This window comes from Sapajus apella, unplaced genomic scaffold (assembly GCF_009761245.1).
Source record: "Sapajus apella isolate SASKATOON/1434 unplaced genomic scaffold, GSC_monkey_1.0 scaffold88, whole genome shotgun sequence".
Lineage (NCBI taxonomy): Eukaryota > Metazoa > Chordata > Mammalia > Primates > Cebidae > Sapajus > Sapajus apella.
Genome location: NW_022437028.1, coordinates 7,775,467 through 7,796,433, shown reverse-complemented (window position 1 = coordinate 7,796,433; position 20,967 = coordinate 7,775,467). Strand labels below are relative to the sequence as shown.

At 55.4% G+C, this 20,967-nt stretch overlaps 2 protein-coding genes across 2 annotated transcripts; one reads left to right on the top strand and one right to left on the bottom strand.

Moving 5' to 3' along the window:
* The first annotated feature begins 62 nt into the window (after nt 1-62).
* Nucleotides 63-7,362, top strand: ZNHIT1 (zinc finger HIT-type containing 1). Its single transcript, XM_032255096.1, has 5 exons — nt 63-506; nt 5,806-5,976; nt 6,678-6,757; nt 6,881-7,050; nt 7,145-7,362. The coding sequence occupies exons 1-5, from the start codon at nt 485-487 to the stop codon at nt 7,164-7,166; spliced, it is 465 nt and encodes a 154-aa protein (XP_032110987.1). The 5' UTR covers nt 63-484; the 3' UTR covers nt 7,167-7,362.
* A 5,723-nt stretch (nt 7,363-13,085) lies between these two features.
* Nucleotides 13,086-20,900, bottom strand: CLDN15 (claudin 15). Its single transcript, XM_032255092.1, has 4 exons — nt 18,753-20,900; nt 15,322-15,486; nt 13,782-13,863; nt 13,086-13,677 (listed from the first exon to the last, which is right to left on the bottom strand). The coding sequence occupies exons 1-4, from the start codon at nt 18,967-18,969 to the stop codon at nt 13,407-13,409; spliced, it is 735 nt and encodes a 244-aa protein (XP_032110983.1). The 5' UTR covers nt 18,970-20,900; the 3' UTR covers nt 13,086-13,406.
* Between the last annotated feature and the right edge of the window lie 67 nt (nt 20,901-20,967).

Here is a 20,967-nt window from a genome sequence, read left to right as displayed (position 1 = left end):
GGGAGGGAGGAAGCGCGAGCCGGCGGGACGGAGGCCCCGGGAAACTGGGGATTGAGATTTCTGCAGAGGGCCACTAGGAACCTCGGATTGCCCACGGAAGCTGGCCACTTTCTTTGACAGTCCGGCCCACCTCCTCTTCTGCCCCGGGGAGAAGCTCCAGGGGCTGCCTTTGTGATTACAGCATCTTCACAAGGAAGGACCAAAGGAAAATAAGGTTTCTCGTAAGACCACCGTCATCACCTCTTTAAAATAACCCATTTGGTGGCTCACACAAGATTTATATCGCCAGCCTGAGGCCGGAAGTGTTTTTGCCCCTATAAAACATGGCGAAAAGCTTTCTGGTCTCCAAGGGAACGCCACGTAACGAGTCAAAGCGGTGGCGCACGCGCAGAAGTAGCAGCCACCGGAAGTGATTGCGCCGCTACCCAAGCCTTGGGTTTAGTACGCGTGCGCAGCAGTCTCTTCCGGCAGTCGTATTGTGCAAATGGTGGAGAAGAAAACTTCGGGTATGTGAGCCCCCGGCGGTTCGCCCCCTTCTCCTTCCCAAGTCCGAACGAGCCCAAGAATTTTCTTACTTAGTCATTCCCCTCCTTTTCTTTGAGACAAGGTCTCGCTCTGTCACCTAGGCTGGAGTGCAGTGGTGCAGTCATAGCTCATTGCAGCCTCGAACTCCTGGGATCAAACGATTCCCCCCCACCTCAGCCTCCCGAGTGGCTGGAACTGCAGGCATGAAGCACCACGCCTGGCTAATTTTTAATTCTTAATTTTTTTTGTATTAACGGGTTCTCGCTATGTTGCCCAGGCTGGTCTCCAACTCGCCTCAAGCGATCCTCCGCGTCGGCCTTGCAAAGTGCTGGGATGCCGCTTCCGGCCCCAGCTATTCCTCTTAAATCCCTTCCCCAGCCCTCGAGTCCTGGTGTTGACCCTTCATTCACGTTTTATTGATGCTTGCTCCAAGCCAGGCGCTGGGGATGAAGACGAGAAAGACTCCTGTTATCCAAGCATTGGCTTTCTAGAATGGGGACAGACACGCAGACCTGCCACTGCATTTCACTGTAATATCTGCTATGGCAGAGGGAGGCACAGCGCCTCGGAACAGGGAGGAGTGGCATCTAGCTCAGCTTCTGGGAGGGAGGGGACAGTGAAAGCTTGGAAGGAAAAGCGAAACAGCTTGAACTGAGTCTTGAAAGTCTAGTTAGGGTTTCTCTAAGTGGGAACTTCACGTGCAAAGGCAGTAAAGCAAGAAAAAGCAAGTCGCTCAGGAAGCCAAGTCCACAGTTTGGATCTTACAGAGTAATAAGAAAGCATGGAAGGCTGGGGAAAGGTTACATTTTTAAAGGCATTATACACACTGCCCAGGAGTTTGAACTCTATGGGGAGGCAGTGGAGGGCCAGCAAAGGCTTGCTTTTTTTCTTTCTTTCCCTCTTTTTCTTTCTTTCTCTTCTTTCCTTCCTTCCTATCTTTATTTTCTTTCTTTTCTTCTTTTCTTTTCTTTCGATGGATTCTGCTCTGTGGCTCAGGCTGCAGTGCAGTGGTGTGATCTTGGCTCACTGCAGCCTCCACCTCCCAGGTTCAAGCGATTCTTCTGCCTCAGCCTCCCGAGTAGCTGGGATTACAGGCGCATGCCACCACCATGCCCAGCTAATTTTTTTTTTTTTTTTTTTTTAGTAGAGATGGGGTTTCATCATGTTAGCCAGGATGGTCTTGGTCTCCTGACCTCACATGAACCACTGTGCCAGGCCTTTGTTTTGAGATGAAGTTTTACTCTGTAGCCCAGGCTAGAGTGCAATGGTATGATCTCGGCTCACTGCAACCTCCATTTCCCAAGTTCAAGAGATTCTCCTGCCTCAGCCTCCTGAGTAGCTGGGACTACAGGCACACACCACTAATGCCTGGCTAATTTTTGTATTTTTAGTAGAGATGGGGTTTCATTATGGTGGCCAGGCTGATCTTGAACTCCTGACCTTGTGATCCACCCACGTTGGCCTCCCAAAATGCTGGGATTACAGTTGTGAGCCACCGCACCCAGCAGCAAAGGCTTTTTTTTTTTTTTAATACGGAGTCTTACTCTGTCACCCAGGCTGGAATGAAGTGGTTCTATATAGCTCACTGCAGCCTCAACCTCCCCATACTCAAGTGATCCTCCCACCTCACCCTCCTGAGTAGCTAGGTCCTCAGGTGAGTGCAGGCTACCATCCTGGGCTAGTTTTATATTTTTTGTTGAGATAGGTGTCTCACTGTGTTGCCCAGGCTGGTCTTGAACTCCTGAGCTCAGGTGATCCTCCTGCCTCGGCCTTCCAAAATGCTAGGATTACAGGCATGGGCCACTGCGCTTGGCCCTTTAAGTTTTTCAAAGGCACCGCAGTCTCCCAGCCATGACTTTTCTCATGTTGACCTCGAGGCCTGAAACTCCCTGCTGTGTCCCCTAGCCAGGTCATTCACCAGTGAGGTCTTAACCTGGACTTACCTTCTGGGAAGTCTGCCCTGACTACTCCAAAGCCAGATTGGGTGTTTCTGGCCTGGGCTCTGCAGCACTTTATACTCCGTATCCCAGCCTACCCCATGTTCTGCTTACTGTGTGTGTTTGATTATTTGTGTTTACCACTAGACTGGAAGCTTTTGCATCCCTGGAACCTAGAGCACTGTCTGGCATTTGGAATGGAGACAGAGTAGTACAGTGATCAATATCATGGTTTTTTGGTTTTTTTTTTTTTTTTTTTTTTGCTTTTTTTTTTGAGATGGAGTCACCCAGGCTGGAGTGCAGTGACACGATCTCAGCTCACTGCAACCTTCGCCTCCCAGGTTCAAGTGATTCTCCTGCCTCAGCCTCCTGAGTAGCTGGGATTGCTGGCACATGCCACCGTGCCTGGCTAATCTTTTGTGTTCTTAGTAGAGACGGGATTTCACCATGTTGGCCAGGCTGGTCTTGAACTCCTGACCTCAGGTGATCCACCCATCCCAGCCTCCCAAAGTGCTGGGATTACAGGTATGAGCCAAGGTACCCGGCCTTGGTTGTTTATTTTTTTTTTTTTAGAACAGAGTCTTGCTGTGTCACCCAGGCTCACTGCAGCCTTGAGCTCCTGGGCTCAAGCCATCCTCCCGCCTTAGCCTCCCTAATAGCTGGGACTACAGGTGTGTGCCACCATGCCTGGCTAATTTTTGTATTTGTTTTCAGATACGGGGTTTTGCCATGTTGCCCAGGCTGGCCTCGAACTCCTGGGCTCAAGGGATCCACCCACCTTGGCCTCCCAAAGTCCTGAGATTACAGGCATGAGCCACCGTGCCCGGGAAGGTCATGCTCTTTTTTTTTTTTTTTTTTGAGACAGATTCTTGTTCTGTCACCAGGCACCAGGCTGGAGTGCAGTGGTGCAATCTCAGCTCACTGCAGTCTCCGCCTCCTGGGTTCAAGCAATTCTCCTGCCTCAGCCTCCCAAGTAGCTGGGCCTACAGGCTCGAGTCACCACGCCCAGCTAATTTTTGTATTGTTTAGTAGAGACGGGGTTTCACCATGTTGGCCAGGATGGTCTCGATCTCCTGACCTCTTGATCCGCCTGCCTCAGCCTCCCAATGTGCTGGGATTACAGACGTGAGCCACCGTGCCCAGCCAGGTCATGCTCTTTGATGCTGTGCAGTGCTTTGAATTCTGACCTGGCCACTTGCTAGCTGCGTGAACTTTGGACACATTTCTTAATCTCTGAATGTTGGTAAACTGTGGATGATAACAATACTGTCCCATACGGCTGTTGTAAGGGTTAAACGGCTCAAGTTATGCAAAGAGCTGGGCATGGTGCCTGGCTCATAGGAAGTGCCCAGCAAGTGCTAGCTACTGGAGCTGCTGCTGTTATTATGACGATTAATGGGTGCTTCATACTTGTTTGATGAGTGAAGAGATCTATCATGTAAAATTACCAGAACCCGGTGAACAGCTGCTAAGGCAATGAGGAAAATGGTTTTTTGTTTTTTGAGACAGGGTCTCACTCTGTCTCTCAGGCTGGAGTGCAATGGCGCTATCTCAGGTTGCTGCAACCTCTGCCTCCCAGGTTCAAGCGATTCTTGTGCCTCAGCCTCCCAAGTAGCTGGGACTACAGGCGCCCGCCACTATACCCGGCCAATTTTGGTATTTTTAGTAGAGACGGGTTTTGCCATGTTGGCCAGGGTGGTCTCAAACTCCTGACTTCAAGTGATCTGCCCACCTCAGCCTCCCAAAGTACTGGGATTACAGATGTGAGTTGCTGTGCCCAGCTGCGGAAAAAGGTTTAAAATAGCTTCTAGGTTTCTGGTTTGGATGTCTGCATAGACGGTTCCATTCGCCTTGAGAGAAGGCAGAAGCAGACTTGGATGGGAAAACTTTTTGAGTTTCAGTGGGGCTAGTGGATTTCTTTTTTCTTTTTGATTTTTGTTGCTGTTGTTTGTCTGTTTGTTTTGGAGTCTTGCTCTGTCACTCAGGCTGGAGGGCAGTGGCGTGATCACAGCTCACTGCACACAGCAGTCTCAACCTCCCCGGCTCATGTAATCCTCCCACCGCAGCCTCCCGAGTAGCTGGGACTACAGGCATGTATGTGCAACAGGCCTGGCTCATTTTTTAATTTTTTGTAGCGATGGGGTTTGGCTATGCTGCCCAGGCTGGTTTCTAACTCCTGGCATCAAGCAATCCTACCACTTTGGCCTCCCAAAGTGCTGAGGTTACAGGTGTGTGCCACCACGCCCGGCTCAACAGGTGCCACTGCACGGCCCGTTGTGGAGCCTGGGAGGGGGCTCTGGGTTGAGGGAATCGCTCTGGGAGTCATTTGCTTGTGAGTGATCATCATCAGAGCCCTTTGTTTAGATTCAAAATCCCAGGAAGAGTGCGTAGACTGAGCAGAGAAGAGGGCCAGCCACCTCCGTAGAGGCAGGGCAGCAGCCGAGCTGGAGCCTGAGCAGCATTACTGGACATGGAGAATCCCTGCAATCTTTTCAAGGAAGCAAGCAAAGGGTCTCTTTCTACTCGATGAAGGTAGTCAGCACCGCCACAGGGCGGACAGGGCTCAGGTCCGAGGAGGAGGCCGGGAAGGCCCCCTAGAGTTGCTCCGAGGAGGGCACCTGTGCCTGGAGTGTGGGTGGTCCCCTTGGATAGTCAGATTTGGGGTGTCGAGGAGAGGGTGGGAGGTGAAGAAGCAACACGTCTTGTGGATTACTCTGAAGGAGGAGCCGTGAAGTGGTAGACCCATGAGTGTCGCCAGGTTTTTCACGGGAAGGAAAGTGCCAGTTGAGGAGGAGGGGTTGAAGATGGGAGAGGAAGGGAGTGGGCTGCAGGGGAAGGCTTAGGTGCCGTGGTGGGACTTGGGGGGCCCCGGGGCAGGGGTGTGCCCACTTGGCAACACATTTGCGGGTGGGTGGCCTGGAAGATGAGCGGGTCCAAGTGTGGGTGGCCTCTGGTTCCTTTGAGGTAGGAGATGAGCTGCTGAGCATGAGGGCCATGTGTATTGAGGGCCCAGGATAGCGTGGAAGCCCCAAGGGCGGGCGCCGTGGCCTCCCCTGTCGGCAGCGAGCCGTCTCCAGGAGGGGTCTCACTGGCTGGGACTGGGATTGGGAGGAAGGTGGAGAAAACAGGCGGGAGAGACTGAAAGGGTCTCAGCTGGTGGGACAGGAAGCATGGGCCGGGGGCTGGTCCGGGAGGAGACGGGGATCGAGGGCTTGGTGATGGGGGTGAGATCAGAGCGCTGTGGCTCCCACCCTGGGTGCCTTCCTCGACCCACCCAGAGCCATGGCTGCACCGCTCCTCTTTCCGGGAACCCCTGTAACTTTGTGTGCCCTGCCCCATCCAGTCCGCTCCCAGGACCCCGGGCAGCGGCGGGTGCTGGACCGGGCCGCCCGGCAGCGTCGCATCAACCGGCAGCTGGAGGCCCTGGAGAATGACAACTTCCAGGACGACCCCCACGCAGGACTCCCTCAGCTCGGCAAGAGGCTGCCTCAGTTCGATGATGATGCGGACACCGGTGAGGCAGGTGGAGGAGGAAGTGGGGGCGGGACTGTGGGGAAGGGGGAGAGTCCGCCCAACTCTGGCTGTGGGAGGACCCAGGAGCTCCTGGTGCCTCTGCTGGTGACTGGCTCCTGTGGCTGTGAGCAACCACACCCCCTTTCTGTGCCTCAGTTTCTTCTCGTGTATGTGAAATAAATGAGAGACTGGATGAGCTCTGACATGAAGCCTTAGATTTAGGGCCATGGAGGTGATCGTCGGCTGGGATTGGAGAATCGGGGTGGAAGGCAGTGGCTGGTAGCAAGGGGCCAACTTACAGCCAGGAAGGCAGGGCTGGGTACAGTGGCTCACACCAGTAATCCCAGCACTTTGGGAGGCTGAGGTGCGTGGATCACTTGAGGTCAGGAGTTCAAGACCAGCCTGGCCAACATGGTGAAACCCCATTTCTACTAAAAATACAAAAAAAAAAATTACCCGGGTGTGGTGGCGGACGCCTGTAATCCCAGCTACTTGGGAGGCCAAGGCAAGAGAATCACTTGAACCCAGGAAGTGGAGGTTGCAGTGAGCTGAGACGCACCACTGCACTGCAGCCTGAGTGATAGAGTGAGACTCTGTCTCAAAAAAAGAACCAGGAGGGCATGTGGGCATGGGAGCGATAACCAGAGAACGCTGCTGTCATTCTGGGCAAGTGCCATGCAGCTGATCGCCCTTGACCCCTAGGAAAGAAAAAGAAGAAAACTCGAGGTGATCATTTTAAACTTCGCTTCCGAAAAAACTTTCAGGCCCTGCTGGAGGAGCAGGTGAGATGAGGGTTGGCCTGGGAGGACCCCCCCCCCCCCAGGGCAGCGGTGAGCCTGGCCCCGGCAGGTGTTTGCTGCGCCGGTGGGAGGCGGAGTCCTAGAGCTGGCCCCTTGTCTCTGCAGAACTTGAGTGTGGCCGAGGGCCCCAACTACCTGACAGCCTGTGCGGGGCCCCCCTCGCGGCCCCAGCGCCCCTTCTGTGCTGTCTGCGGCTTCCCCTCCCCCTACACCTGTGTCAGCTGCGGTGCCCGGTACTGTACTGTGCGCTGTCTGGGGACCCACCAGGAGACCAGGTGAGCTCAGCCCCTGCCGTTCATCCCCACTCCCTCCTCCCCACAGCCTCCCCAGACCTCTCTCCCCTCATCCTGGCTCCCTATCTGTCTGCAGGTGTCTGAAGTGGACCGTGTGAGCCTGGGCATTCCCAGAGAGGAAGGGCCGCTGTGCATTGCCCAGTGGAGGGGGCTCTCCCTGGACCAAGAGAAGAGCCACTCATTCACCCGACAAAACTGTGTCTTACCTGCTAGGAAAGACCAGCCTCACTCCAGGAACCATCTGGCAGGTGGGCGGGGTCCGCCCAGTGCTGTTAGAATAAAAAGCCTCGTGCCCGGAGCCTGCCTGTTTGGTCGTGGCACATTTGGAGGTGACGGTGATGGGTCACCTGTCTCACCTGCTTGCGGCTCTGTCTGTCTTCCTCCTGCCTGCCACTCATCCCGCCACTGTCCACCCCTCTGTGTCCCTGATCGGGAGACATTCTGTCCCATTCTCCTGCCATCCCGAAGCCCCTGCTCTCCTTGGCTGCTTCTGTAAGTCATTTTATTTATTGATTTAGTTGTTTAAACTATTTTATTTATTTATTACAGAGAGGGTCTCACTCTGTCGCCCAGGCTGGAGTGCAATGTTGGGGTCTTAGCTCACTGTAACCTCCGCCTCCCAGATTCAAAGGATTTTCCTGCCTCAGCTTCCCGAGTATCTGGGACTACAGGTGCCCGACACCACACCTAACTCATTTTTTTGTATTTTTAGTAGAGTCAGAGTTTTGACTTGTTCGCCAGGCTGGTCCTGAACTCCTGATCTCAGGTGATCCGCCCACCTTGGCCTCCAAAAGTGCTGGGATTATAGGCATGGGCCACCATGCGCGGCCATGTTTCTCCTTTTTATTTCTCCAGTTGCTATATTTTCAAAGTACAGCTAGGTCCCGGGGCTGGGTGACAGGGAGATGGCAGGAGGGCTGTGGAACGGGTGCAGAATGGTACTGTGGAGGGTGTTGGGTCTGTCTTCGTCTTAAGATAAGATACTTAAGCAAAGGGGAGTGGTCAGGTCCTTGACTTTGGTGCCTCGGGTCTGAGGGAGCAGTTGTCCTTAGGAAGCCACTGTTACAAGGGGCTGCAGTGTGTGAAGTTATTAGCAATACAGAAAGCCCAGAGGTTTCTGGGAAACGGGGGAATTCATGGTTTGGCTCAAATTTATACAGCCTGCGGCCCGTACGTGGCCCAAGGTGACTTTGAATGCAGCCCAACACAAATTTGTAAACTTTCTTAGAACATGAGATTCTTTTGCAATTTTATTTATTTATTTATTTTGAGACAGAGTCCCACTTGGTTACCCAGACTGGAGTGCAGTGGCGCGATTTTGGCGCACTGCAACCTCCGCCTCCCAGGTTCAAGCGATTCTTCTGCCTCAGCCTCCTGAGTAGCTCTGATTACAAGCGCCCACCACCACGCCCGGCTAATTTTTTTTGCATTTTTTTAGAAGAGACGGGGTTTCTCCATGTTGGTCAGGCTGGTCTTGAACTCCCAACCTCAGGTGATCCACCCACCTTGGCCTCTCAAAGTCTGGAATTATAGGCGTGAGCCACTGCTCCCGACCAGTATGAGATTCTTTATTTATTTAGAGACTGGGTCTTGCTGTGTTGCCCAGGCTGGAGTGCAGGCACAATCCCGCTACTGATCAGCACGGGAGTTTTGACCTGCTCCGTGTCTGACCAGGGCTAGTTCACCCCTCCTTAGGCAACCTGGTGGTCCCCTGCTCCGGAGAGGTCACCATATTGATGCTGAACTTAGTGCGGATACCCGATTGGCATAGTGCACTACAGCCCAGAACTCCTGGGTTCAAGTGATCCTCCAGCCTCAGCCTCCTGAGTAGCTGGGACTACAGGCATGTGGCACCGTGCCTGGACATTATGAGATTCTTTTGCGATTTTTTAAAAGCTGATCAGGTATTGTGAATGTTAGTGAATTGTATGTGTTTCCCAAGACAATTCTTCCAGTGTGGCCCAGGGAAGCCAAAAGAGTGGACACGCCTGGATTAGAGGGCCCTGGTCTGGGTGGCCCTGGGTGCTGTGACTCATGTGAACTTTTTCTTTTTTTTTTTCTTTTTTGAGACGGAGTCTTGCTCTGTTGCCTAGGCTGGAGTGCAATGGCTTGGTGTCAGCTCACTGCAACCTCTGCCTTGCGGGTTCGAGATTCTCCTGCCTCAGCTTCCCGAGTAGCTGGGATTACAGACGTGTGCCACCACGCCTGGCTGATTTTGTATTTTTAGTAGAGACAGGGTTTCTCTCCCGGCCTCAGGTGATCTGCCCGCCTCAGCCTCACAAAGTGCTGGGATTACAGGGGTGAGCCCCCGTGCACAGCCTCATGTGAACTTCGCATGCCCACACCTTGTCTAAATGGATTGCAAGCTATGATCCTGTAAGCTCCTTTTGGTTGCTGTATTAATGCCCAGAACCCTGTTAACCTGATAGCAAAGCAGGGGCTTTGTAAGTATCTGTTGAACAGATGGCTTCATTAAGATATTAGTGGGATCCAGCAAAGTTGATGTTAGGCACATCTTTTTTTTTTTTTTTTTTCTTTCCTGAAACGGAGTCTCTGTTGCCCAGGCTAGGGTGCAGTGGCACCATCTCAGCTCACTGCAACCTCCACCTCCCAGGTTCAAGGGATTCTCCTGCCTCAGCCTTCTGAGTATCTGGGATTACAGGTGCACACTACCATGCCTGGCTAATTTTTTGTGGAGACGGGGTTTCACCATGTTGGCCAGGCTGGTTACGAACTTTCAACCTCAGATGATCCATCTACCTCAGTTTCCCAAAGTGCTGAGATTACAGGTGAGAGCCACTGTACCTGGCTGGTCACTGTCTTAGGCCTTCACTTTTGGGCACCTTCCTGGGGACTGGCTCAAGTATTCCCGGTGTTGTTTTGAGGAACTGCCTTCCATTTCTCTGAAGATTTGCAGCTGGGAACATGGTACTGGATTTGGTGTCAGCTTCATTTTGGAGGGGTGTATGTCAGGATTCAGAGAGAATCCAGGTGAGGTGGTTATTCAGAATGACTCAAAATTATTTGTCCTCCCATTGAAAAGTGGCCAGGTGCAGTGGCTCACACCTGTAATCCCAGCACTTTGGGAGGCCAAGGTGAGCAGATCACTTCAGGTCAGGAGTCCAAGACCAGCCTGGCCAACATGGGGAAACCCCGTCTCTACTAAAAATACAAAAACTAGCTGGGCATGGTGGCATGTGTGTGTTCCCAGCTACTCTGGAGGCTGAGGCAGAATCACTTGAGCCTGGGAGGAAGAGGTTGCAGTAAGCCAAGATTGCGCCACTGCACTCCAGTCCGGGTGACAGAGTGATACCCTGGCTCAAAAAAAGAAAAAGAAATTGCAAAACTATCTCATAATGTTTTAAGAAAGTTTACAAATTTGTATTGGACCTTATACAAAGCCATCGTAGGGCGCATATGGGCTACAGTTGCGACAAGGTTTATCCTCTCTGCCAACAAGTACACTCCAGTGAGAAAAAAGAAGTAGAAAAGACTATTTCAGAGACCGGTGTGGTGGCTCACACCTGTAATCCCAGCACTTTGGGAGGTCGAGGTGGGTGGATCACCTGAGGTCAAGAGTTCGAGAACAGCCTGGCCAACATGATGAAACCCCATCTGTACTAAAAATATAAAATTTAGCCTGGCGTGGTGGCAGGTGCCTGTAACCCCAGCTACTCAGGAGGCTGAGGCAGAAGAATTGCTTGAACCCAGAGGCAGAGGTTACAGTGAGCCAAGATTGTGCCATTGCACTCCACCCTGGGCAACAGATCAAGACTCCGTCTCAAAAAAAAAAAAAAAAAAAAAAAAACTATTTTGGGGCTGAATTACACCATCTGTGCTTCTCCCTGATGTCCTAGGCTGGGATTCCCGTCAACTTGCACTGTCAGCACAATCTCTGGATTCTTTCCTGACTTAGCTGACTGTTTCATATTTTGTGGTTATAAAAAGAGGCACATTGGTTCTGCTCAGTGTAAGATTTCTCTCCCAGTAATGCACCCCGCCTTCCAAAACGACCTTGAGAGGACAGAGCTGGACCCCAAGTGCCTGTGGATGCTCTCTGATTCCATCCATTTACATCTTCTAGGAAGCTGAGTCCAGGGTCTCTAGACCCCCATTGAAAACCGTAATTTGGTGGCACTGTGGCTCATGCCTGTAATCCTGGCACTTTGGGAGGCAGAGGCGGTGGATCACTTGAGGCCAGGAGTTTGAGACCAGCCTGGCCAACATGGTGAAACCCAGTCTATACTAAAACTACAAACATTAGTCGGGTGTGGTGGTGCGCACCTGTAACCCTAGTTATTCAGGAGGGTGAGGCAGAGAATCGCTGGAACCCAGGAGGCAGAGGTTGCAGTGAGCCAAGATCACTCCACTACATGCCAGCCACCTGGGAGACAGAGTGAGACTTCCTATTAAAAAAAAAAAAAAAAAGGCACCAGTGTTTCTAGCTGGAGCCCAGTCCAGGGCCTAGGAAGCAGCCCGGTGTAATGGTGGAGCACAAGTTATCCAGAGGAACGGGGGCAATGGAGATGGAAAGGTGGGCTAGGGTGAGGCGGCGTGTCAGGTTCATAACTGTCTGGGGCTTTCTTCTGGCAATGCCAGGAGCTGCCAAGGAAGGGCGGTCAGTGGCCCTCCAGGAGTGCATTGGGAAGGCCACGCTTGAGACCCCCAGTGGTAGGGCAAGAGAGGATGAGGGCCTGCCCCAGAACCAGGCAGTGGAGAAGGGAGAGAAGTGAATGGGTATAAAAAACACCGTAGAGGGAGAATTGGAAGGATTTGGCAATGAACAGAGGAGAGGAAGTGGCGGAGCAGAGGGGAGGGAGAGGTTGTCCATCTGTAGGCAGGTCGGCCATGCTGGTGACAGGGGTGATGGGAACTGGAGCTCTGGGGAAAGTGATGAATTTGATGTGTCTGGAGCCCACCTGGTGGGAGCATACATATACTCCTGAGGTGCGGGAGAGGCACAGATGGAATGCAGATGCAGTTCTCTTCATCCCAGGAGAGGGTTGGTGAGGACGAATGAATGAGATGAAGGAGAAAGGGAGGGGCTGCACTCAGAATCCAGGGCTCCCCAAGGGACTGGCCACTTGTCAGTGCTGCAGAGGATAGGGCTGGGATAGGGCTTCATTCCCCTCTTCACTGGACACCAGGCTTCTTCCTAGTGGCCTCATTTTTTTTTTTTTTTTTTGAGTCGAGATCTCTGTCACTCAGACTGGAGTGTAGTGGTTCAATCACAGCTCACTGCAGCCTCCAACTTCTGGGTTCAAGTGACCATCCCACCTCAGCCTCCTGAGTAGCTGGGACTACAGGTGCACACCAACATGGTCGGCTAATTTTTGTATTTTCTTAGTAGGGAAGGGGTTTCACCATATTGGCCAGGCTGGTCTCGAACTCCTCCCAGCCCTCAGCCTTCCAGAGTGCTGGGATTACAGGGGTGAGGTACTGAGCCCGGCCTGTGTCGTCTTAAGTGGGTACAGCTCTGAGCTCAGTACCCACTGGGCCTGCACCAAACCCACCCACAACCCAGCACCTTACCTGAGCTGGACACCACCGAGGTGCACACAGACCCCCCCCTCCATGGACCTCCAGAGACTCTTCTGGAAGGTGCTACATCTTCCCCGGAGAAATGCCCCTGCGTCAGTCCCAGTTAATGTGGAACAGAATTTCAAGAGGCTCCTCACTCCTGGTATCCATCCACGCGCAGGCCCAGGGCGCGCAGCTCTGCTCTAGACTGGCCGAGGTGAGTGAAAGGGGCGGCTCGGGACCTCAGGCTGGCCAGGGGCCACCTCTGCTATTTCCAGTTTCCTGGAGCAGGGGCTTCCGGGATCTGCTCCTTGGTGACTCTTATCAGCAATTATGTGCCACTCGCGAAATCATTTGCAACCCCTCTTCTGTTTTGCTGTATGACAGCCCCAAAGTGGTGGATAGGGTGACAGTCTGGGGTCCGAGACCTGAACCGACCCCTGGTCCCACCCCCCACCCCTTGGCTTGGCCGGCCGCTTCTGACACCCTCAAGCCTGAACGGTCACAATATACATTTATTAGTATTTATACAGAATACAAACGTTCGAGGACACCTCCGTCCCCTTCACAGCCCAGAGCCCAGGCTCAGAAGATGAGGGATCCAGCCTCAGGGGGGCATGCGACTTCCCAAGAGCGGTTCTTGTCCTGGTGGGGGCGTGGCCGGGGTGAGGCTCCGACCGGGGAGGCGTGGCCTGTGGGGCGTGGCTCCGGCGCGGGGCGTGGCCGGCCCCTGAAGTTTCTACTGGGGAATGGGTCCCGGCCAGGACCCCTCTCCGCGGGGCAGTGATAAGGACAGTGGGGCCCACGGGACAGAGCTGCTACACGTAGGCGTTTTTGCCGTATTTGTCAAAGCTGCTGTCGTCTTCTTGGTCCGAGATGGTGACTGGCTTCACGGACAGTGGAGCCCCGTAAGGCAGCCGGGCGCTGCGGGGCGGGGCCCCGGTCAGAGCTGGGGTGTCGCCCTCTCCCCAACCCTGCTCGGTATCCTCATCAGAGCCACAGCAGCAGGTGGAGCAGAGGCAGAGGCCGCCCAGCATGGAGATCAGGGAGGCGCTCCAGCCCAGGTAGAGGGCGGGGCCCAGCTCGTACCTGCGCACAAGAGCGGCCCGGGTGTGGGGGGCACCGTCAGGCGCCAGCGCAGTGGGCAGGGCTGAGTCCCACCCGCTGCCCCGAGGGTGGGTTCCCTCACTCACTTGGTTCCGGGATACAGGGGGTCGAAGAAGTCCCTGGTGATGTTGAAGGCGTACCAGGAGATGGCCACCATCCCGCAGATACCTGGGGGCAGGAGGACGACCCCAGTCCAGGGGGAGGGATAGTGGGCGAGGAGGCTTTGCGGGAGAGGCAGGCAGGGGCTGTCCGGAGTAGGATGGGGGCACCAAGTCCAAGAGCAGCAATTTAACTCAGTCATTTCTCCCCGCCCAGCTTATAAGCCTTCCTCCTTCCTGCAGTCAAATTCTGAAAGTAGCCCTCAGGCTCCAGCCCACCCTGCTCATCTCCCACTACCTCGACCTCTTCCTGCCTGTCCTCAGTCCCAGACCTGCCTAGTTCATGCTCATCTCTAAGGCCTTATCTCCTCACCCAGAGTCCCATCCAAATCCCAACCACCCTTGAAGCCCAGCTGGTGCCCTGGGAGCCCAGGGTGGTCCTTTCCTGCAGCCAGGCAGACCCCCAGGCTAGCACCACCCCACTCACTGGGAGCTTGTCCTCTTGCAAGCCACCTGACCTTTCTGGGCCCGTTTCACCTCTGGAAAACAGGGCAGTACCCACCCTACCTCAAAGGCTTATTGTGAGGCGATGGTGCAGGAATGTTCTGCAAACTGAAAAGCCACAGCCAGATGGCTTTTTTTTTTTTTTTTTTGCTGAGACAGGGTCTCACTATGTTGCCCAGGCTGGTCTGGAACTCCTGGGCTCAAGCCAGTTGTCCCACCTTGGCTTTGTTTTTTTGTGTTTTTCTGTGTTTTTTGGACAGAGTCTTGCTCTGTTGCCCAGGCTGGAGTGCAGTGGCATGATCTCAGCTCACTGCAACCTCTGTCTCCCAGGTTCAAGTGACTCTCCTGCCTCAGCCTCTGAGTTGGGACTACAGGTGCCCGCCACCATGCCTGGCTATTTTTTTGAAACAGTGTCTCGTTCTGTCACCAGGCTGGAGTGCAGTGGTGCGATCTCAGCTCGCTGCAACCTCCACCTCCCAGGTTCAAGTGATTCTCCTGCCTTAGCCTCCCAAGCAACTGAGACTACAGGTGCCCGTCACCATGCCTGGCTAATTTTTTTTTTTGGTATCTTAGTGGAGACAGGGTTTCACCATGTTGGCCAGGATGGTCTCGATCTCCTGACCTTGTGATCTGCCTGCCTCGGTTTCCCAAAGTGCTGGGATTACAGGCACAAGCCGCACGCCCAGTGGTATGGCACTGTGTGTGTGTGTGGTAATGTGCGCCCTAACTCTGCTCCCCAGCCAGAGTGCAAGCTCCCAGAGGCAGCCACTCACTCTCATCTTTGAAGTCCCTCCCACACCTGGCAGAGGCTGGCCCCTACTGGGAGCTCAAGAAACACTGGGGTTGGGCTGATTTGCAGCCAAGGGATTTGGGGAGTATGGACGAGGGAGAGGTGAGCAGGTGTCTGAACAGCGGGCTAGGGGAGGCGAGCGTGAGGAGTGAGAATTGGAGATGAGCGGAGGACAAAGCAGCCTGGAGTCTGCGGCCCAGGGGGACCCCCGCCCCATCACCTTCCCCCAGTTACCGGCCAGGATGTGGAGGGCCCCTGCGGTGGCCGCCAGCTTGGCTTTCCTGGAGAGCTCCAGACTTCCAATGTTGGTGCAGCGCAGGCCCACTATGCCTAGCAAGAGGCCGAGGAAGCCCAGGAAGATGGCGGTGATCATGAGCGCCCGGCAGGCCTGAATATACCCTGGGGGTGGGGGCAGAGTCATCAGCCTTTCCCATCTTTTCACCCCTCTCTGATGGAGCCAGCCCAACAGCCCCTTGACATCTTTTTTTCTTTTTGAGATGGAGTCTCAAAAGACTGCACTCACCCATGATGGAGTTCAGTGACACATTCTCAGCTCACTGAAACCTCCACCTTCTGGGTTCAAGTGATTCTCCTGCCTCAGCCTCCCCAGTAGCTGGGAATACAGACACGCACCACCATGCCTGGCTAATTTTTGTATTTTTGGTAGAGACAGGGTTTCACCATGTTGTCCAGACTGGTCTCAAACTCCTGACCTCTGCACATCTAGGCCTCCCAAAGTTACAGGCGTGAGCCACTGCAGTCGGCCCCCCTCACTTGCTTGCTCTTGTACCTAACAGTCCCCAAGTCCTCTCATTCCCCTGGGCTCCTCCAACCTACCCAGCTGCAGTCACCCCTCCCTCCTTAGGCATCTGGGCCCCTCCTGCCCCGCTCCCCACTCCTCCCATGCACCTGGCTCGCTTTGCTTGTGCCTGGGTTACAGGCTTTCTCCTGGGCACTCCCAACACCTAGGCTGGGTAACTCTTTGTTCTGGGGGCCGTCCTGGGCACTGCGGGATGTTCAGAAGCCTCCCTGGCCTCTATCCACGGGGTGCCAGTAGCAACCCCCTCCCCACAAGCTGTGACGATCACTGTGCAGCCACCCACTGAGAATCACGGCTCTATCGAGTTGCTCTCGTGTTGCTGGGTATTACGGAACCCACAGCTAAGCACCGCTGTTGCCTTCCCCATGATTCCACTCCAAGTCTTCCTTGAGTGCCTAGCACAGCGCTGGAGGTAAGGGGCAGCAGTGCTGTACAGCAGAGGGTCTAGGGCAGTTTTTTTTTTTTTTTTTTTAAACAGTCTTTCTCTGTCGCCCAGGCTGGCGTGCAATGGCGCAATCTCAGTTCACTGCAACCCCTGCCTCCCGGGTTCAAGTGATACTCCTGCTTCAGTCTCCCAGGTAGCTGGGATTATGGGCACATGCTACCATGCCCAGCTAATTTTTTGTATCTTTTGTAGAGATGGGGTTTTAACATGTTGTCCAGGCTGGTCTCAAACTCCTGACCTTGTGATCCACCTGCCTCGTCCTCCCAAAGTGTTGGGATTACAGGCGTGAGCCACCACACCCAGCCTAGGGCAGTTTTAGAGACAGGGTCTTGCTCTGTCCGCAGGCTGGAGTGTAGTGGTACCACCACAGCTCATCCCTGCAGCCTTGAACTCCTGGGTGCGGGTGATCCTCCTGCCTCAGCCTCGAGAGGAGCTCAGGTTACAGGCGTGAACCACCACACCCGGTTGAGTTTCTGATGTGGAAGGTGGGATACCTGGGCTCAGGACTGATCCTGGCAGTCTAGCTGTCTTTCAGTGCCTCAGTTTCCCTTTTCTCAGAGCTGGAGGCTGCTGGCTCCCTCTCTGGCTTCTCCCTTCTCCTCCCTTCTCTGTCTTTGATAGTTGCCAAGCACTGCCAAGGACCTTGCACCCCTTTTCCGGGTGGGGCATAACCGTTGGTGCTGAAGGGGAAAGGCTGGCCCCTGGCAGGAGATGAAGGGTGCAGAGTCGGGGGGTAGGCAGGAGGGGCAAAGTTCTCCGGGAGTACTTTCTTCCTCCAGCCACTCCCTCTGGGGCTGACACCGGCTGTGCGTGCCCAGGTAGCTCTGGAGTCAAAGGAGAGGCTCTGGAAGTGCCTGAAGGCACATGGATGGTGTGGCAGGGATTGGTGTACAACTTTGGGAGATGCAGTCAGGTCCGTCTCCCAGGACCACACCCGCTGTGGAGTCGGAGTCCTGGCTCCCTTCTCCTGCCTGTGAGATTCGGGGTGGGGTGCTCTACCTTGCCAAGGCCTTTCAGCTTCTGTTAACGGTTCCCCCCACCTCCCCATGGTGGAAATAACATAGACAGAACCACCTACCCCAAGGCCTGGAACCCCACCACCCTCTACCCCATGCTCTGGGGACTCTGGCACTGTCATGCAATTCCCAAGGGGGGCCCTCTTGGGTACGCAGGCTCACAGCAGAGCCACCTCCCCATAGCACGGGGTGTCTGAGGAGTGGATGTCGGGGCTACCTCCAATGTCCCTTCTGGCCACTCAACACTCTAGGCTTCTGGCCCAGGTTTGTACTCAGCTTTTAGAGGGTTTTTCTTGGTGGGGGGGCGCCTGCCCTGCACAGTCAGTCCTGGAGAGGAGGAAAACACAAAGCCTTTGCCGGTGCTTCCCAGGAGGGGCTGGGTGTAGTGGGGGCACAGGAGACCCACTCAGACCCCCTGACTGCTCAGAGCAGCTCCGACATCCCTGAGGGCGGTTTCTCTAAGCCCCACTTCATGTGCAGCATGGCCCTCAGTGCCTTCCCTGCCACGCGGTGCCTGGAGAGCGGGCTGGCCCCAAAGGACCCAGGAGAGCGTGGAGCAGCGCCTCTCGAAGTTCACAGACACCAGGGCTATCTCTGGCATAGTATCAGACTGAGGGGAGACTGCCCTGGGGAACAGTGGGGTGTCCTCATCCTAGGGGGTGAGCAGGGAGTGGGAGGTGCTGCAGCCACAGAAAGAACTGTCTTGGCCCCAAAGAGCTGTTGGCTCCAGCATTCTAAGACCCCAGAAAGACGCTGTCCTGGAAGCCCCACACACCTGCACGCACAACACCCCTCACTGTAGACGCCCAACCTGCAACTTGCAAGACGCCTCCCTTCACCAGGGCCCTTTAGATGTCAGCCGGACAAGGAGGCCAGTGTCCCCGATAGTGAGGCTGGGGAGGCTGGGGAGCCTGGAAGTTCATCAACCTCCCAGAGTCCAAGATGGGCCCCCCACCCTGCCCACCCCAGCAATCCCACCCCCAAAACATGCTCGACTGTATGAGTGCCTGTGTGTGTTAACCTCACGTTAACATTTGCACTTTCTCAGACACCTGTGAACTGGGACGTACCCTAACCTCACAGGCGGGTGAGATGAAGCTCATTTCATCACTTGCCCATGGCACAGAGCTGGGAAAGCAGTCTGATTCTGGTGCCCACACCTGTAACAGCTAAAAGTGCCACACTAGCATAGGGGTCCACGTGTGACAAGGTCTTCACTCCAGTTCCAGGCAGGGGCTGCCCCCGGCACTTCTGACTGCAGGAACCCAGACCCCCAGAGCTGAATCCAGGGCTCCCTGCATCCTCACGGCAGCACCCCCCCTCCCCTGGGGTCTCTGCTGCTTCCCCACTGCCCTCTCTCCCCGGAGCGATCCCCACCCCATACCAGAGAGGGCCAGCAAGGACGGGAACTCCCAGCAGTTGTAGACGCCCAGGGAATCGGTGGCACAGCTAAACCAGAGGTTCTCGAAGATGGTGTTGGTGGTGATGACGCTCCCGTGCACGGTGGACACTCGCCAGTAGCTGTTTGGCAGCGTCACCCCCAGCATCAGCAGCCCCACAGCGGCCATGAAGAAGCCAAAGGTTTCCACAGCCATCGACATGGTGGGATGCAGGGCCCCGGGGCCTGGTGCCCCAGAGAGGGGGAGGGGTGGAACCCCTAGGCAACTGGCAGGGGCCGCGCTAAGAGGTGTCTGGGCAGGCTGGAGGGGAGCTGGCCTCTGCCTCAGCCTCCTTCTTCCTCCGGCTCAGGTCCGTCTCTACTTTCTGCCTCCAGGTTTCCGCCTCCCTCCCGCTCTCTGGGTCTCTCCGCTTCCTGGCAGGTCAGAGGAATGAGCTAAGCCTGCGCGAGGCAGCTGTTGACTAGATGGAAGGAATAACCGAAACGGGCCAAAAGTCCACTCCCTCCCCCCAGCCTCTGGGCTGCCCTGGGCTCCCCGCCCCATGAGGGTGGGGGGGCAGATTTACCCTGGAGCCACAGACGGATACGGCCAAGGTGGGGCCCCCCAAGGGAGGCATTGGGAACTGAGGGGAAGTGTCTGTCTCTGACTCAGCTTTCATCGGGGGCCAGAGAACGGAGTAAGAGGGACAAGGAGTGAAAAGATGACAGAGACAGACATGAGAGCAACAAGGGACAGACAAAATGAGGAGCAGCCTTCAGTGGAGAAGGATGGAGGGACCGTGAGAACAGTCTGACCCTCGCAGACCTAGGTGTTGGGGCATTCGAGTCTCTAAGGAAGATGAATGTGGATGAGAGGACAGGAGGCTGGGAGACACACAGCCCTGGGCTCCATCCAGCCTGGACTGGAACTTAGCCCCCAATTCCTTCACCAAGGCTACTCAGCCAGGGATCTCAGTCCCCTGAGCTTGCCTCTGCTCCGTCAGTGACAGGCCCGACTGCTCACTGCATGGGCAGTGGGGAGAAGTGGGGCGAAGTGGGGCCAGGGGCCGGGTGCCGTGGCTCTCGCCTGTAAAGCCAGCACTTTGGGAGGCTGGGCTGAGAGGACTGCTTGAACTCAGGAGTTCAAGACCAGCGGGGAAACACACTAAGACCTCAATGGGACCAGGGATTCAAGCCCCCCCCCCCCCGCCACCGCCACAGTGCTGCCTACTCGGCCCTAGGGACTGTCCTGGGTGTGAGCGCCGCAGGGCTGAGTAAGGCCACCAAGGAGTTGCTCTCGCCCAAAACTCCAGTTTCCACCTAAGTTGATCTTTGACTCAGCATCGAGCCTGGTCCTGCTGCAAGCGGCCTGGAGCGTGATCCTGTGGCTGAGCTCTGCGACCTGTTCTCAGTTATCAGCAACTGCCACCGGCTCAATCCACAAATGATGATGGATTAGCAGCCTCTGGATCCCCATCTGGAGCTAGTGCAGAGCACCTGTCGCAGGGCAGACACTCTCATCTCCTGCTCTGGTTCCCTTGGGCTCAGTCCCTGGAGGCCATCAGCGCTGCCTGCTCACCTACCTGGCCCCGCTGGGCTCCTCCAGCCTCTCCCAGCCTCTCCTAAGGTGTCTCCTCCCTACCCCTGGCCAGGCTGGCCTGGCCTGTGGAACGAGAGGTATGCAGTGAAGCAAAACAGGCCCATGCGGAGCCTGGCACCAGGTGGGGAGGCTGGCCAGATGGGGCTGGGTCCTGACCTTCCAGCCCACAGGCGAGAGCTGAGGCGCCCTGGGCTCTGACCTCTCCTGGGACCGCTGCCTACTCCGTGACAGAGGCAGCTTTCCTTCCCCCACAGGCCCCCCCTCCCTGGAGGAGGAGGTGGTAGGAGGAAGGGGAGGCCACAGGAAGACAAAGGGAGGGAAGGGCGGGGTAGAGGAAGAATCCAAGGGGTGCCTGCTGTGGAAAACCCCAGAGAGGCAGCTGAGTGGGTCAGAGGAGAAGGCCAGCCTGAAGCCTGGCCTGACCCCACAGTTCTGCCCGTTCCTGCTCAGGTCACTGCCTTCTCCCAGGACTCTGGGATCATGGAAAAGCCCCATGTATTCAAGCTGCCCGGCACTCTCAAGGACATGGCTTCAGGGAAGGGAGGAAGGGTGTGGGCTCTGGGCTGCTCAGTGGACAAAGCCCGTGCCAACCTGGAGGGCAGGGGCAGGAAAGAACTACAA